A 14,999-nucleotide genomic window follows, 5' to 3' on the forward strand; every position below is an offset into this window, starting at 1 on the left:
TTTCACAACAATTACCGGCCCATCTCGGCTACCTTTTTGGGGAAGGTGATCGAGAAGCAGTCGCCTTCCAGCTTCAATCGATCTTGGATGACACCGACTTCTGGACCCATTTCAAACTGGCTTCCGGGCGGCTATGGAGTTGAGACTGCCATGGTCGCCTTAGTTGATTGAGACCTCCGTCTGGGCATGGACAGGGGAAGCGTTTCCCTGTTATGCTTTTGGAATCTCAGCAGCTTTCGATACCATCGATCATGGTATCCTTCTGGGACGCCTGGGGGAGTTGGGTATCGGGGGCACTGCTCTGCAGTGGTTCCGGTCCTACCTCTCGGGCAGATCCCAGATGGTGGAGCTGGGGGACTGTCCGTCCGACACGAGGGCCCTTACATCTGGTGTCCCTCAGGGAGCGATTTTGTCCCTATGCTATTCAACATCTACATGAAGCCGCTGGGAGAGATCATCCGGAGACACGGGGCGCGGTGTTATCATATGCTGATGACACCCAAAAGTCTTCTCTGTGTCTCCGACTGATGCAGTAACTAAGGATGGCATCTCTCCTCTAGATGCCCGCTTGGCATCAGTAATGGGCGGGATGAGGGAGAAAAAACTCAGTGGTGAATCCAGGGAAAACGGAAGTACTGGTGATAGGTTTCCCCGGCTCCGGGTGATGAGATTCGTCATCCGGTCCTGAACGGGGTCCACGCTCCCCTTGAAGGACCGGTGCGCAGCTGGGGGTGCTCTTGACTCGTCGCCCAGCTAACACCTCAGGTGGATGCGACGGTCAGGAGTGCTTGCTATGCAGCTCCGGCTGATACGCCAGCTGCGTCCTTACCTGGACCGTAGGAACCTTGAAACTGTGTGACATGCTTTAGTAACCTCTTGATTGGACTTCTGCAATGCCTTACATGGGGCAACCCTTTGTACCAAAACCCGGAAGCTGCAAATCGTACAGAATATGGCAGCTAGACTGGTCGCTGGTACTTCCAGGTCGACCATATAACACCTACTTAAAAGATCTTCACTGGCTGCCTATTCGCTTCTGAGCTCAATAGAAGGGTTGGTTTAACCTATAAAGCCCTAAATGGCTTGGGCCCAGGTACTTGGAGGACCGCCTCTCCCCCCATAATCCGCCCCGCCACACTAGATCACCGGGACAAACCGTTTAGAGGTTCCTAGAACACATCTTGTAAGGACCTGACAGAGGGCTTTTACCATCGTTGCCCCGTCTTCCTGGAATAAGCTCCCCTTAGAGCTTCGCTCGGCCGCCTCATTAGATTCTTTTAAGAAGAATTTAAAAACATATTTTTAGATTGGCCTTCCTCTTTAGTTTAATGATTTTCCTCTGCCCTTTGACTCCCGAAATATTTGTGATTGATTATTTGTACCCTGATATGTGTATTTTTGTAGTAATGTTTTAACTTTTTATATTGTAATTTAATTTGTATTGTAAATGCTATTCTAACTGTTTTTAACACTTGTAAGCCGCCTTGATCTTTTTTTGGAAAGGCGGGTATAATAAAATTTATTTTATTATTATTATGAATGGAGGAGGGGCAATGTCTTCTTGGCCTTGGCTTCAGGCAACAAAATGGTTTTGGGTGGCCCCATTGGAGCGTCTTCCTTGTGTGTCTTCACATCGCTCCTGGCTCAACAGTGATGGATAGAATGTGATTGATTGATTGATAGAAATTGTCACTGATTGAATATGTGATAGACTCTGCGATTGATACAATATCAATCAGAGGATATCAATATCAATACAAAACCAAGAATAGAATATGTGTTTGATAGAATATCTGATAGAATATGTGATGATTGATAGAATATACAATTGATAGAATACATATGTGATTGAGAGAATATGAAACTGAATAGAATATGAGATTGATTGCTAGAATGTGTGATTGTGTGATAGAATATGCGACTGGTAGAATATATGATTGATGAAATGTGATTGACAGATTATGTTGATTGATAGAATAAGTGACCCCTTCTGTTTGCCATATTCTTCTCTGCCCTGGAGCGCCCTCTGGTGGGGAAAGGGCCATTGCAAGCAGTCTGGATCGCATTGCGATGGCTCTCGGGCGACCTCGGTGGCTGAAAGAGAGCGCTGCAGGACAGGGAAGAAGAATGGGTTTTTGCGCCAAAGCCTAGTCAAGGGGCCAAAGTGCGCCATTCGGCCACAGGAGGGCGCCCGAGAGAGAGCTCCAGGAAGGGAACCCTCGAGGAGCAGAACCGCTCGCCCTTCTTTCTGCTGCCGCTAGAGGCGCGGCCCAGGACAAGAGGAAAGAAAAAGGCGCTGTCGCTGGGACTTTTTCTTATCTTGGACTGCAATTCCCATCACTCCCCAACACACATGGCCATGCTTAAGCATTCTGGGAATTTCGAAAGGAGTTTGAGGGGGTCCAGGGCACAGACAGGCTGCAGGGAGACCTTCCCCAACTTCTTGCATTGCCTGGGGATGATGGGAAGTGTTCCTGGAAACCCCCTGCCGGCTGTGCCTGATGAGGATGATGAGAACTGGAAGGAGACCCTCCCCAACCTCTGCATGCCTGGGAATGATGGAAAGTTTCCCCAAACCCCCCCCCCATGCCGTGTGTGATGAGGATGAGGGAATGGAGGGGTTGGTCGAGATCAATGCAGTCAATGCAGAGGTTGGTGGAGATCTCCCTGCAGCCTTTCTGCGCCCTTGGCCGCTCAAGCCTCCTGTCTGGAAATTCCCAGGATGCTGACCCCCAGGGCAATGCCATGGATTGAGGGGTGATGGGAATTGTAGTCCAAAGCTAAGAAGTCCCAGCACCGCACTTCTCCTTCCCTCCTGTCCTGGGCGCCCTCTAGCGGCAGCGAAATAGCGGTTCTTCTCCTCCGAGGTTCCCTTCCTGGCTGTCTCGGGCGCCCCTTGTGGCGAAAAGGGCAGGCTTTGGTGCAAACCCATTATTCTTCCCTTTTGTGGACCGCCCTCGGTGGCGGAAAGCGGGCGTTGCGCTTTGCCATGTGGCGTAAAGCGCCCATTATTTTTGTCTCTCTCTCGGGCGCCCTCTTGTGGCTGCATTCGGGCACATTCCCCTAATTTATCTAGAGACTTAATGCCTTCCATTGGAGTCCAATGGAGCGCCCTCTGGTGGCGGAATAGGGCGTTGCTGGCCTTTAGGCTCCAAGGGACCCATTCCTGGCTCTCGCGCGCCCTCCTGTGGCTGCAATGGCACACTACAGCCTCCTCATGTTTTACCCACTTTACCCGCTATGGAAAATACAGGGCTCCGGTCACCTTAAGGCTTCTAAAGGATACGTTCTAGGAATCCCTCTCAGAGGGCCGACCCTCCGAGTGCCGAGGGCTAGAGTGTCGCCATGCAGAGCTTCTAGGATACGTCTCAGAGGGCCTGCTGCTGATTGGCAGAAGGCTATAGCGTTACCCCCCACCCAAAGGCCACCTAGTCCAAAACCCCTTTTGCCTCGTTGGAAGACATAGCACCCCAGAATGGGAAGGGAACCCCCCCCCAAGGACACCTAGTCCAAACGCTTTTGCCTCGTTGGAATACAGTAGCACCCCAGAATGGGAAGGGACCCCCCCCAAAGGACACTAGTCCAAACCCTTTTGCCTCATTGGAATACAGAGCACCCCAGAATGGGAAGGGAACCCATCCCCCAAAGGACACCTAGTCCAAACCCCTTTGCCTCATTGGAATCACAGCACCCGACATGGGAAGGGACACCCCCCCCCCCCCCCCCAAAGGACACCTGGTCCAACGCACCTGGAAGGCGTTCTGCAAACCAGCATCGGATGTTTCCATCCCTGAGAGCCATTCTAGCATCCCAAGGGTCCCTTCAGAGGGCCCTTCCTCAGCCATGTTCCAGGGCTTGGTCTGACAGCGCTGTCCCTTTGGGGATCCAAATCCTGGAAGCTCTAGCAACCACTGCTAATTTAAGCAAGTAAGGAAGTCAACTGACTCTCTTGGGGCTGCGTTGACACACAGCGGGGCAGATGTCCTGCTTGCCCCCAGTCCCTGGGCTTTCAGCTTTTGGTATTTCTGGGTTGGGGTCTGCAGTGGGGTCCAGCCTGCAAGGATCCGCCAAGGTCCTTCGGAGTAGAAGAAGATGGCTGACCTTCCTTCCTTGCTGCCTGGGAGGGATGGCTGTGTCTCCTGCTCAGAGCCCTTCATGGCTGGGTCTCCTTCCTCCAGCCCTCGATTCCCTCCCAGGAACACAGTCTATGCCACCAACCCCTTCCTCCCACCCCAAGCATTAATCTGACCGCAAAGGAAACCATGGCATTTCAAGTAAGACATATTATTATTATTATTATTATGCCCAACCGATAAAAAAAACCCATGTCAGTTACATGCAAACTATGGCAAATCTTGAAGCAGGGCAGGTGGTATTGCCTCCTGGGCGCATGGTTCCAATCTGCCAGGCAGGGAGCAGACCGAGGGCCCAGCATGGCAGCCTATGCTTCGGAGTGGAAGGACCCCATTCCCTCCCGCAGCAGTCATTCTCTACCAAGGAGCCCTCCCTAAACAACACTTAGGGGTCAGAGGGAGGCTGCTGCCCTGTGCCTTTCATCCCCTGGGGAGGTGTTTTTGTGGGGTGGGGGGGGTTCGTTTTGAAAGCCCTGGGCACCATCATGGGTCAAGTGGCAGTGGCTCCCTCCCTAAGGACATCGGAGAGGGAGAGAGAGATGGGGCTGCGCTGCCGGTTTCACACCCCGCCTGCCTTCCCTCGTCTCCCGCCACAGTGATGGGAAATGCGTCACAAGCAGAAGCAGCAGCTGAGCCACAGAGCCTGCGTGATAAACTACACCTGTTTCATACAACAAGTTAACTGCGGCGCAACACAACGCGGGGAAACAGCCACCCAGGGCTCAATGCCTGCTGGTTTCCGCATGCGCCAAGCACACTTTAAAGTCCCTGCCTCGCCCCCCGAAACCAAAGGGACTCAGGCAGCTGCGTTCCCTGGATAAACCTCTCACACCGACACTTTCTGCAGAACTGGGACCCCTCCTCAAGTTCTCCGGAGGGGTCTGTGTCAGAGGAACACCATTCCTTTTAATCCAGCCCTATGCTTGGAATCCAAGACATGCCTCTACTTGGTGGGCCGTTCTCTCTTCCCTCGGCCGTTGCACCTCTAACCAAGCATGGCACTCCTTCCGTGCAACTTCTTCCCGAACCAATCATGTAAGGACACAAAAGCACGTGTAGCTACTCTGTAATGAGGTGCAGAATTGGCTCCAAAGGAAACGGCCATTTTGATAGACGGCTAGGTTTCACCTGAAGCTAAGGAGAAAGAAAGCTACCCATCTGGTGCAATAGTGGCTGCCACCCTTTCGCTTGGCCTCTTGCATTCTCTGGACCCAGGGAAGCCACAAGTGATCTCCTTCCTTTACGCTGGTTAGACGGTCTTGGAATTGGCGGGCAAATGCCACGCGGCTGGCAGGCCAATTCAGCAGCCCTTTCCATGGACACCCAAATGGCTTTGCAGCTTGCCACCTTCACCCCATCCTCTCAGAAGTCAGAACTAGTGTGCCTCTACCCACCCTCCATCCTTCTCTCAGTTACCCAGGAAGAAAAGCCTCTCTGTGGCAGCTGAAGGATCCCTCTGGAGCAACCGCCTCCCCGTCATGTCTGAACGAATCCAGGAGCAGCCACCACTGCCGCTTCCGTATCAGATGCGCCCGGCCACAGCCTCACCTCCACCATCTCTGGTCCGTCGGCCGGCGTGTCCCGGACCCTGGAGGGTGACAGGCTCTCCTGCCCCTCCGTGTCGCTCGCCTGCCCCTCGCCGAACTCCAGGATGGTGGGGAGGCTGCCCTGCGTGGGGCACCGCTTCTTGAGGCTGACCAGGAAGGGCTGCGGCAGAGAGAAGATGTCCACGTTGTTGCCCAGGTCGATCCAGGTGACGCTGGGGAAGTTGCGGGGGTCCTTCAGGGCCTCGGTCAAATCCCGGAGGACGGCCTTAGTGAGCCTGTTGCCGTTGAGGGAAAGCGTGGCCAGGCGCGGCAAGGCGCTCAGCACCGGCAGCAGCTGCAGGAACATCTCGTCTGTCAGCTCCGTGAAGCAGAGCTCCACGTTCTCCACCAAGGAAGAGCTGCTCCGGAGGTAAGCGGCGACCCGCTCCAGATCCTTCGGGGTCAGAGGGATGCCCGAAAGGTCCACCGTGTTGTCCAGCGGGTTTCCCACCAGGACCGCTTTCAGGCTGGAAGGCAAGAGAGACGGTCAGACAGAAGGGCCCTCCGGAGCGACAACTGCTCCCAAGGAGAAAGCCAAGCAAAGCCAATAGTTCAGGGGCGGGTGAGAGGGATGCCAAGATTGCCATCCGTTTGGAGAATGAGTGAGAAAGGCCCCATACAGACAGGCCAAAATAAAGCTACTTCGGGTCACTTTGGAGGTATGCTGTTTAAATGATGCATGCATCCTAAGAGTCCAGGAGCCACACCAAAGCCATGTTCCAGTCCTAAGGATTGGAGCACAGCTTCTGGCCTCTTAAGATGCATGCATCATTTAAGCAGCATACCTCCAAAGTGACCCAAAGCAGCTTTATTTTGGCCTGTCTGTATGGGGCCAAAGACAGCTAGCAAAATCCAAGTTCCCTGGCTATGCTTTCCCCAACATCCCACGCTGCTCCCGCAGATGATCCCAGAAATGTGTCCCAGGAGGTGGAGGCACATGTTAAGAGAAGAGAGGAAGGAGGCTGAGGGTGAGAGGGAACAGAGAGCAGGCCTGGCTGTGTTTTGGGGAGGAAGCAGCCCAGCCTCTGTCAGACGCAGCCTCCAGCGCCAGAGAGGCAGACCCAGGCAAAAGGAGGGCCGCCATCCTCTCCGAAGGAGGAGGAAAACACACAGAGAAGCACCTCCGCTATTCTCCAAGGCTCTTTAGGGGAGGTTGGCATCACAGACCAGAGAAGTGGGAAGCCAAGATCCCCCCATAGTCTGTCACCCAGGAAAGAAAGAAAGAAAGAAAGAGCAGCTGTCTGAAGGGAGGGAGGGAGGGCGGAAGCATGCATGCCAGGGGCTTCCAAGGCATGCCTGCCTGATCAGATCTTAGCCAGCGCAACCTTCAGAGTGCTTCCAATATCCTCAGCAGCAGCAGCAGCAACAGCAACAGCAGATGGATGGTGAAAGCCAAGGAGAAATGAATCTCCAATTAATCTGAGTGAAGATTAGGAGGAGGAGGAGGAGGAGGAGAGGTGGACCAGAGGAGGGCAGGAGACAGCGCCCGCCCACCCGCCTGCCCACCCACCCGCCTCCTTCCCTTCCCTTCCCGGAGGACCCAGCTGGCACCTCCTTTTTTCTGCCAGCAGCAACACAACAAGAGCACCATTCAAGAGGGAAAGTGTTACACAGGGAAGCAGCAGGCGCAGGCGGACACAAGCGCCTCTTCCGCAGCTCCAGCCCCGCGGGAGGCATGTGCATTTCATGTGCTCCAACCTCCCTCCTCATGCGCCAGACCCACAAGCACACACCTAAGCCAGGCCAGACTCTCCCGATGGCAGTGATGGATGGATGGATGGCACTCTCTCAGGGGAGAGAGGCTGCAAGGAGGAGGACAAGGAGGAACAGCTTTTGGGCCCCAGGGCGCAGCAGCCCCTCCTGCAAGACCTCCATCTTAAGCCCAGGGCATTCCTTTGCAATGCCTCCCTTTGAGGCCACAAGGAATTGTGGCAGTAACAATAACATGATCCCAGCCAACCCAAGAGGCCTAGGAGCGGCTCTTCCAGCTTGCCTAGCGCCTGCTTGGAAAGGCCTGGCCTGGGACCCGCAAAGACCCCCACTCTCTGCCAGAGACATCCAGGGGCTGCTTCCACGGGGCTCCCGTCTGCCACGCGCACACAAACCGCGCATGGCTTGTGCCGATCCCCAACCCCCCCCCGGGAGAAGCCCACTCCCCAAAGCCCCTGACTCACCAGGCGTGGGGCTTCTTCTTGACCAGGCCTTGGCGCCTCCACTGGGAGTGAGGGCTCAGGTGGTAGGTCAGCTGGCGGCAGAGCTTCTCCAGGGCCCCCAGAGAGTCCCCCTCCTGCAAGGGAGGCAGAGGGGCGGTTGGAGGGGGGTCTTTGGTGGAGCAAGGAGGAGGAGGAGGAGGAGGGCAGCCCTAAGGGCAGCCCCTGGGCCACTGACCCACTGGCCACCAAAGGGCCACCCCAGTGCTTTCCAAAGAGCATCCTCCCAGAAGGGGCTCTGGCTAATTGGCCCCCCAGCCAGGAGCCTCCTGAAGTATTCATGGCGACCTCTTTGGCCCAACGGGAGGCAGCAGCTGCAGGGAGCCAAGCTGCCAGGGAAGGCTGGGGCCTCAGAGGCCAGGAACACAGACAGCGCTATAGGAAGAAAGCATCATCACAACAACAACAACAACAACAGAGAGAGAGAGAGAGAGAGAGAGAGACTTGGAGGGAGGAATGGAGTGCGAGGGGGGCCTTGGAGCAGAGGGCCATCTGGGGCCAGTTCCTGCCTGGCAGCCTCCAGCCGGGGCCCTTGCTGGCTCTCTCTCTGCAGCAGGTACTCACCGCTCGGGGGCAGTGGATGTACCTGGCCAGGCCGAGGATCAGGTCGTGGCTGATGGGGTCCACCAGGTTCCGGAAGGAGGCGTAGCGGTAGAGGACGTCGTCCAGCGAGGTCGACTCCAGGCCCAGGTCCTGCGGGAGAAGGAAGAAGGAGAGGCTCTCAGCCTTCCCTGCCTTCCTGCCAGGGCCCTCCTCCTGCTCCTTCCTCTTCCCTGCCTACCTGGCGGAGGCTGCGGAGGAGCAGCGTGGCCTCGTGGCGGCGCCCCTGCTTGGCCAGCCGGAGCAGCTCCTGCACCAGCCCCACGCGGCGGAGGTAGGGCGCAGACACCGATCCAGACGGAGGAGACGGAGACGGAGACGGAGGAGCCGGAGGAGGGTGCAGCGCGGCCAGCAGCTCTCCCCCCGGGGGCCACCAAGGCCAGGGCCAGGAAGGCGAGGAGGAGAGGAGCCGGCGGCGAGGGCGGGGGACGCGGGGCACCTGGCCTCCCTCCTCCGCAGAGGGAAGGGCGCAGCCCGCCTTGGTCTGCTTGGCCCCCATCTTGGCAGAGAGGGAGGGAGGGAGCAGCACCCCTCCGGCCGCCCTCCTGCCTTCCTGCCTTCCTTCCTTCCTCTAGACTGAGGGGGAGGAGGAGGGAACTGTTGCGCTGAAGGGGTGGGGCTTCCCGTGCGCTGGCTCCTCCCTGGCCCCGCCCCTTCCTTCCTTCGAGTGAGGAAACTATTACGCTGGAGGGGTGTGGCCTCCCTGCAGTGGCTCCTCCCCCTTCCTTCCAGCACGTGCGGAGCGTCTCGCGGAGGGCGCCCCTCGTCTCTCGAGGCTGAGAGAGAGAGAGAGAGAGAGAGAGGCCCCCGGAAGTAGTGGAACCTCCTTCCTTGGAGGCTGTCTTTCAGCAGAGGCTGGATGGCCATCTGTCAATGGGGAGGCTTCGATGGAGTTCCTGCATGGATCAGGGGTCTCTCCCAATTCTATGATTCTATGAGGAGAGCCCAGCCCCTTCGCACCTCCAAAGAGAGCCCTGGGAGGAGGCCTGGCCAGGAGAGGCCCTCCTCTGGGCTGGCCCTGGGGAGATCCCTGTCCTCCAAGGGGCCCTGGGTCCTCCTGAGCCCCCTGGGAAGGGCCACCACTGGAGCCACACGTGCACCGCCTCTCTTTCGCACCCAGGACGACAGGGCCCTCTTCTGCGCTGGCCCTGCGGAGCCCCTTGCCCCCCAAGGAGCCCTGGGTTACACTTCATGACCCCCTGCGCTGGACAAAGGCAGCCCCTGACAAGGGCCACTTCTGGAGCCACCATCGGCTCTCTTCCGCACCCGGGACAACAGGGCAGCCCCACGCCAGGCACTCTTTCCCACAGCTAAGGGCCAGGAAGGGCTTCAGGCCCCCTTTTGGGGCAAGGGCTTTGGAAGCAAGGGCCGAGGAACTTTCCGGAAAGGCGCTGGTGGTAATAAACTTTTTATTTTGCAAAGCAACATCCACATTTGCCAAACACAATCCGCCCCCCGAGGAGAGAAACGCCGCCCCCCCCCCCCCGACTCATCGCTGAGGAACCCCACAGACAGATGGAGGATGAGGGGAGAGACATTCGCAGGCTGACTGACGCAAAAGAACAACTCGGGGAGGAGGGCGGGTTCCTGACAAGGAAACACAGACAGAATCAAAACTGATTCAATTAATAGCGAGGCAGGAAAGAGCAAGAGACCAGATCAATATGATCCGAAGGACCGCCGCAAGGCCCCACCTGTCCCTCCTGCTTGGCATCTGAATGAGCCCCCAAAGTCAGACAGAGAAGCAGCTTCAACCGCACCCCAGACCCACAACAGCCCAGCCCTCTCCTCCCAGAGCCACTCCATGCGCAAGGCCTCCTTTGTGGCCACTTCTTTCTCTACAGCCGCAGCAGCCACCGCTTTGTGGAAAGACGCCAAGAGCAAACGCCAAACAGGACCCTCCTCCTCAAAAGGAAACCCTCAGAGGCCATTTTCCTTCGTGGGAGGAAAAACCAAGAGCATCATCTCCTCCATGGAGACAAGACAGCCACCCCCCAAATGCTAATGCCACCCTCAGAGGAGAAAACGGGGGTCCTATGGCCCCGGGTGCGAGGTGGGCATCGTTAAGGCATCCCTGCAGGAAGGGGCCCTGGAACACCTGCATCCCATGATGGCAGAGGAAGAGAGGAAGTTGCGCATGGAGCACCGTCTGGGGAAACAGAACAGAAACAGCCAAGTGGTGGACCCCCCCCCCCCCGCCTGGACTTCAATGCGCCCCAAAGGCAGTGTCCTGGATGCTCCTTCCCAAGCACCAGCCGGCTCTCCATTGGGGGAAACAGCACCATGGACCCTCCATCTGAGCTCCCATGCGGCAGGTGAGACCTCACTTCCCAAGGGCCATGGACATCAACAGCAGCCCAAAATGCAGGTGGCCCATACCAAGGATCAGCCTTGGACGGAGACCCAGCGCACGCCTCTCTCCCACCTCCGCATGCGCACTTGCGCAGCTCGGCCTGGGGCTTCATCCTGGCAGAAAGGGCCCCACATGAGGCCCGGGATGTGGCTTCCACCGCCGCAAGCAAGGAGCCGGGCGCTTCCACAGACAGGCAAGGCAGCATAGAGCGGGGCAGGGCCTCTCTTGCTTAAAGGACAGTAATAAATCTAACATTACAAGCACATCGTCTTTCCGAACTACAGCCAATTAATCACATGGACATCTTGGGTGTTTCTTTCAAACAAAACCTAGGAAGGTGGGTATCTTTTGGCAAGCAGGGAGCAAACAGGAAGAAGGAACGGACGGTGACAAAACGCACTCGGGTTCGTGGAGCAGAGCGGCGGCTTTGGAGCTGCTTCGGCCGGACCACAAGGAAGAGGAAGATAAGGTGCTTATTATATTCAGAGACACTCGCAAAAGGCACCTGGGTTGTCCAAGGCAACCCTCCCCTGCCCCAAATCTCTCCGGCCCAGACTCCCGCACCAAAAAGGGGGAGAACCGGACTCCCACCGGTTCCTCTTCCAAGCAGAATCCTTATATCAATAACCGTTACAGGCACTTGAAACGTCTTTGGTTGGAGTGACCCAACGTTGCAAGGTAATTCATAACAAATCGGGGCCCTGGTTCTGGGTTCGGCAGGCAATGGTCGCAGACTCAGTCCTTGCAGGAGGAAGCAGCGGCAGCAGCCCATCATGCTTCTGAGAAAGCAACCTTAGGAGGGAAAACAAGACCTTGGTCTGCTGCAGAGTGTCAACGGATGCTCAGGTGCCCAGTGCTGAGCCGGATCCCAGTCTGCAGGCCTAATGGTTGTCAGAAGAGCACCTGCCTCGGCCATCAGGAAGGTTGCCTGCCCCCCCCCCCCCCCCGAGGCTCCAGGGACCTTTTCACACTCACCTTTTCTGGGCAGAAGTCCGAGCTGCTCTGCCGCAGTTTGATTGGCCGGCCTTTGATGACGGCGTAGCAGAACAAGGTGATGACCATCACAAAGAGGAAGTAGCTGGTATGCATCAAATGCAGGTTGATCAGAGAGCGGTCGTCCTGCCGGGGAAAGGAAGACACAGACACAGCATTGGAGGCAGCAGCGGGAGGCCATCGTGCCCAAGGCAGGAAAATGGTGAGCTGCCCCTTGATAGAACTCTAGGACTGAGAACCTGCAGGTACTGAAGATAGCAGGTATGCCTCTGAAGGGAACAGGGTTGGGGTTAGGCATCGCTTGTAAGCCGAGCCCCTTTCAGAGGGGGTCACTCTGAAACCCCCATCATCCACCTCCATTAGCTCTGCTGAGAGCTGCAGTCCAGCCACATCCAGAGGCCCATTCACAGTATTCATCCCAGTCAGAAACCGCAACGAAAGCCTTGCTTACATCTGGGACGATGACCGTCAGTTTGGGGTTTAGCACGTGATAGACTTTGCCGATGGCTCCTTTGTAACACCAGAAGGGGTTGTAGTCTTGGGCGTATTTCGTGTTGGAGTCCCTGGCGGTAGTGAAGACCTTGTACCAGAAGGTGGCGTTGACGTAGGTCTCTGGGACGCAGTGGGGAGGCTGCCTGCAGAGACACACAAAGACAGGGGTTTTGAGGGCCCAGCCTCCTCCTCCTCCCTTAAGGCGGAGGGAGGCCCTTTGGCTGAGCCAAGGAGGCTTCTCTTGTGGCCAGGAGTGATTTCAACCAAACCCACTTCACTGTTTTTCTGTACTGTTCCCCAATGCTCCCCCCCCCTCCAGCCCCTCTCTGATCTCTAGCTGCAGTTCCCATTTATGAATAGAAGGAGCGTATTTCCACAAACCTCTCTTCCCAGCCCCACATCACTCTTGGAAACTCTGCTCACAGCCTTGCGAGGCAACAGCAAGCGCATGGCAGCTGCAGCAGCGCATGGCAAAGCTTGCAAGGAGTGGGGTGGAGGAGCAAAACCAGAAGGAGGTTGCTTGTCAAGGTCCCCACACACACACACACACACACAGAGTTCCTCTCTCCAGCTCATGCCCCCCATTCCTCTGGGATCATAGAGTTGGAAGAGACGCCAAGAAGGGCCCTGATCCAGTCCAATCCCCTTCTGCCATGGCTCTCAATCAAAGCACCCCTATTGACAGATGGCCATCCATCCAACCTCTCTTTAAAGACCTCCAAAGAAGGAGGCTCCATTGCACTCCTTTGAGGGAGTGTGGCCCACTGTCAAATGGTTCACTGAGCATCTGGGGACAAACCAGTTACTAGAGTGGACATTACAACTTCAGGGCCAACCTGAAGCCATTAAGAAACAGAGGCTGGATGGCCATCTGTCAATGGGGCTGCTTTGATGGAGAGTTCCTGCATGGCAGACTGAGGTTGGAAGGGATGGCCTTCTTGGGGTCTCTCCCAACTCTATGCAAGGCCTTGGGAGCTGTGGGTGCGGATGTGGGGCGGGGTGTCCTTACACTGTGACTGGAAAGACGCTGCTTGCGGCTGTGATGGTCATGCAGGTGGTGAAGACCACTTGGTCGCAGTGGCCATGCAGGACGCAGTCATCCGAGTTCCAGGCGGCCGGCAAAGTGAAGGTGATGTTGATCTCCTCATGGGCTTCTCTGCCTTTAGGGGGGGAGGAGGAGGAGAAGCAAAGGAGGGTAAAAAGGGAAAGCAAAAGGCAGCCTGATGCCATCATTAAGATCCCATCCCTCTTGGATAGGAAACGCTTTGTGCCCGTGTTAAACTGCTCATCCTCCCTGGGACGGCAGGAGCCTTTCAGCCACATTATGGGGCGCTCTCCCAGACATGGCAGCGAACCCCGTCCAGGTCAGAAGGGGCAGCGCAGAAGCCCCGGCGCCTTGCCCTTGGCTGGTGAGCCTGGCACACGGCGCACCTGAGAGTCCGAGCTGGTGCCCGAAGACGCTGGAGTGGAGGTGGGTGACGTTCCTGGAGAAGCCCCCGAAGGGCCTGAGGGGGTCCAGGGTGAGGGTGATGCCCACGGAGGTGTTGAGGGGCCCGGGGTCCTCCAGGGCCTGAGGGGGGGGGCGTCGAGGGCCGCAAGGGGGGGCCTCCGCTGGGGGCGCTGTCCGCAGGAGCGGCGGCGGCCGCCGTCTCGTTGGCCGCCAGGTGCTTCAGGGTCTCGTTCTCCGAGACGCAGAAGTCCAGGTCGTTGAAGCGCAGCAGGAAAGTGTTCCAGTCCTTGGAGAGAGGGAGGGAGCGGGGGTCAGGGCCTGGGAGGGAGGGAAGGGTCTCCCTCGGAGGCTGGCTCCCCTGCCGCCCGCCCGCCCGCCAGGCCTCCTACCTCGGCCATCTCCGGGGCCTTGATCTCCTTGATCTTGAAGAAGTAGCCCAAGGTGAGGAAGGCGATGGCGGCGGCGGCGCTGGCGATGACCATGAAGACCACCAGCGGAGGGCGGCTGCCCACGAAGGACCGAAGGTTCTCCAGGGGGCTGCCGGCCCCCAGCATCGCCGTCGCCCGCATCTGGGCCCACCTGCCTCCCCCAGGGAAGGAAGCGCCGCCGTCAGGCCGGGAGCCCTCTCCCGCAGACCCTGCTTCCCTGGGGCCCCTGAGAAGGAGCTAGGCAGGGCCCTGGGGGGTCCCGGGAGGAGGGCTTCCCCGAGGCTCCTCCCTTCCTCCCCTGGGGCTCCCGCTGCCTTTCCCGCCTCACTGCCCTCAGCGCCGCCGATGCCGCATCTTCCTCTTCCTCGATGGACGACGACGGCGGCTCTGCGGGGACAAGCTTCCTGCGCCGCTACCGGAAGCGGATCTCCCCGAGTGAGTGACGTCGCTCCCGAGGCCCCGCCCCCCGGGAGAGTAGTCGCGCTGGGTGGACACGCCCACCGCCCCGCCCCTTTTCCCCGGCGGAAGCGGAGGAAGTAGTCTTGAGAGAAGCGCCTCTCAGGCCCAGCTCCCCGCGACGCTTCTTTCCTTCCCTCCGTCTCCTCCAGGAGCCTCTTCCCCGGAAGGAGGAGGCCTCCCTCGGGCCCTCCGGGACTTCCACTGCGGCCACAATAGGAATCATGGTCCAGCCCAAGCCCTCTAGTCTGCCATGCAGGAACTCTCCCTCCAAGCCCCCCCCCCCCCCGTGACAGAT

General features: G+C 57.7%; 2 protein-coding genes across 2 annotated transcripts; both read right to left on the reverse strand.

Moving 5' to 3' along the window:
* Positions 1 to 4,303: 4,303 nt before the first annotated feature.
* On the reverse strand, positions 4,304 to 9,160 carry LOC121916900 (leucine-rich repeat-containing protein 75A-like). The gene is made up of 4 exons (XM_042442447.1): positions 8,711 to 9,160; positions 8,494 to 8,622; positions 7,894 to 8,006; positions 4,304 to 6,186 (listed from the first exon to the last, which is right to left on the reverse strand). The coding sequence occupies exons 1-4, from the start codon at positions 9,026 to 9,028 to the stop codon at positions 5,610 to 5,612; spliced, it is 1,137 nt and encodes a 378-aa protein (XP_042298381.1). The 5' UTR covers positions 9,029 to 9,160; the 3' UTR covers positions 4,304 to 5,609.
* A 1,675-nt stretch (positions 9,161 to 10,835) lies between these two features.
* Positions 10,836 to 14,930, reverse strand: TMEM248 (transmembrane protein 248). The gene is given in 8 exon segments (XM_042442448.1): positions 10,836 to 11,674; positions 11,858 to 12,001; positions 12,327 to 12,510; positions 13,377 to 13,527; positions 13,799 to 13,949; positions 13,951 to 14,103; positions 14,207 to 14,396; positions 14,569 to 14,930. Coding segments are annotated over 7 exon segments (984 nt in total). The 5' UTR covers positions 14,387 to 14,396; positions 14,569 to 14,930; the 3' UTR covers positions 10,836 to 11,653.
* Between the last annotated feature and the right edge of the window lie 69 nt (positions 14,931 to 14,999).

This window comes from Sceloporus undulatus, chromosome 11, assembly GCF_019175285.1.
Source record: "Sceloporus undulatus isolate JIND9_A2432 ecotype Alabama chromosome 11, SceUnd_v1.1, whole genome shotgun sequence".
Taxonomy (NCBI): Eukaryota; Metazoa; Chordata; class Lepidosauria; order Squamata; family Phrynosomatidae; genus Sceloporus; species Sceloporus undulatus.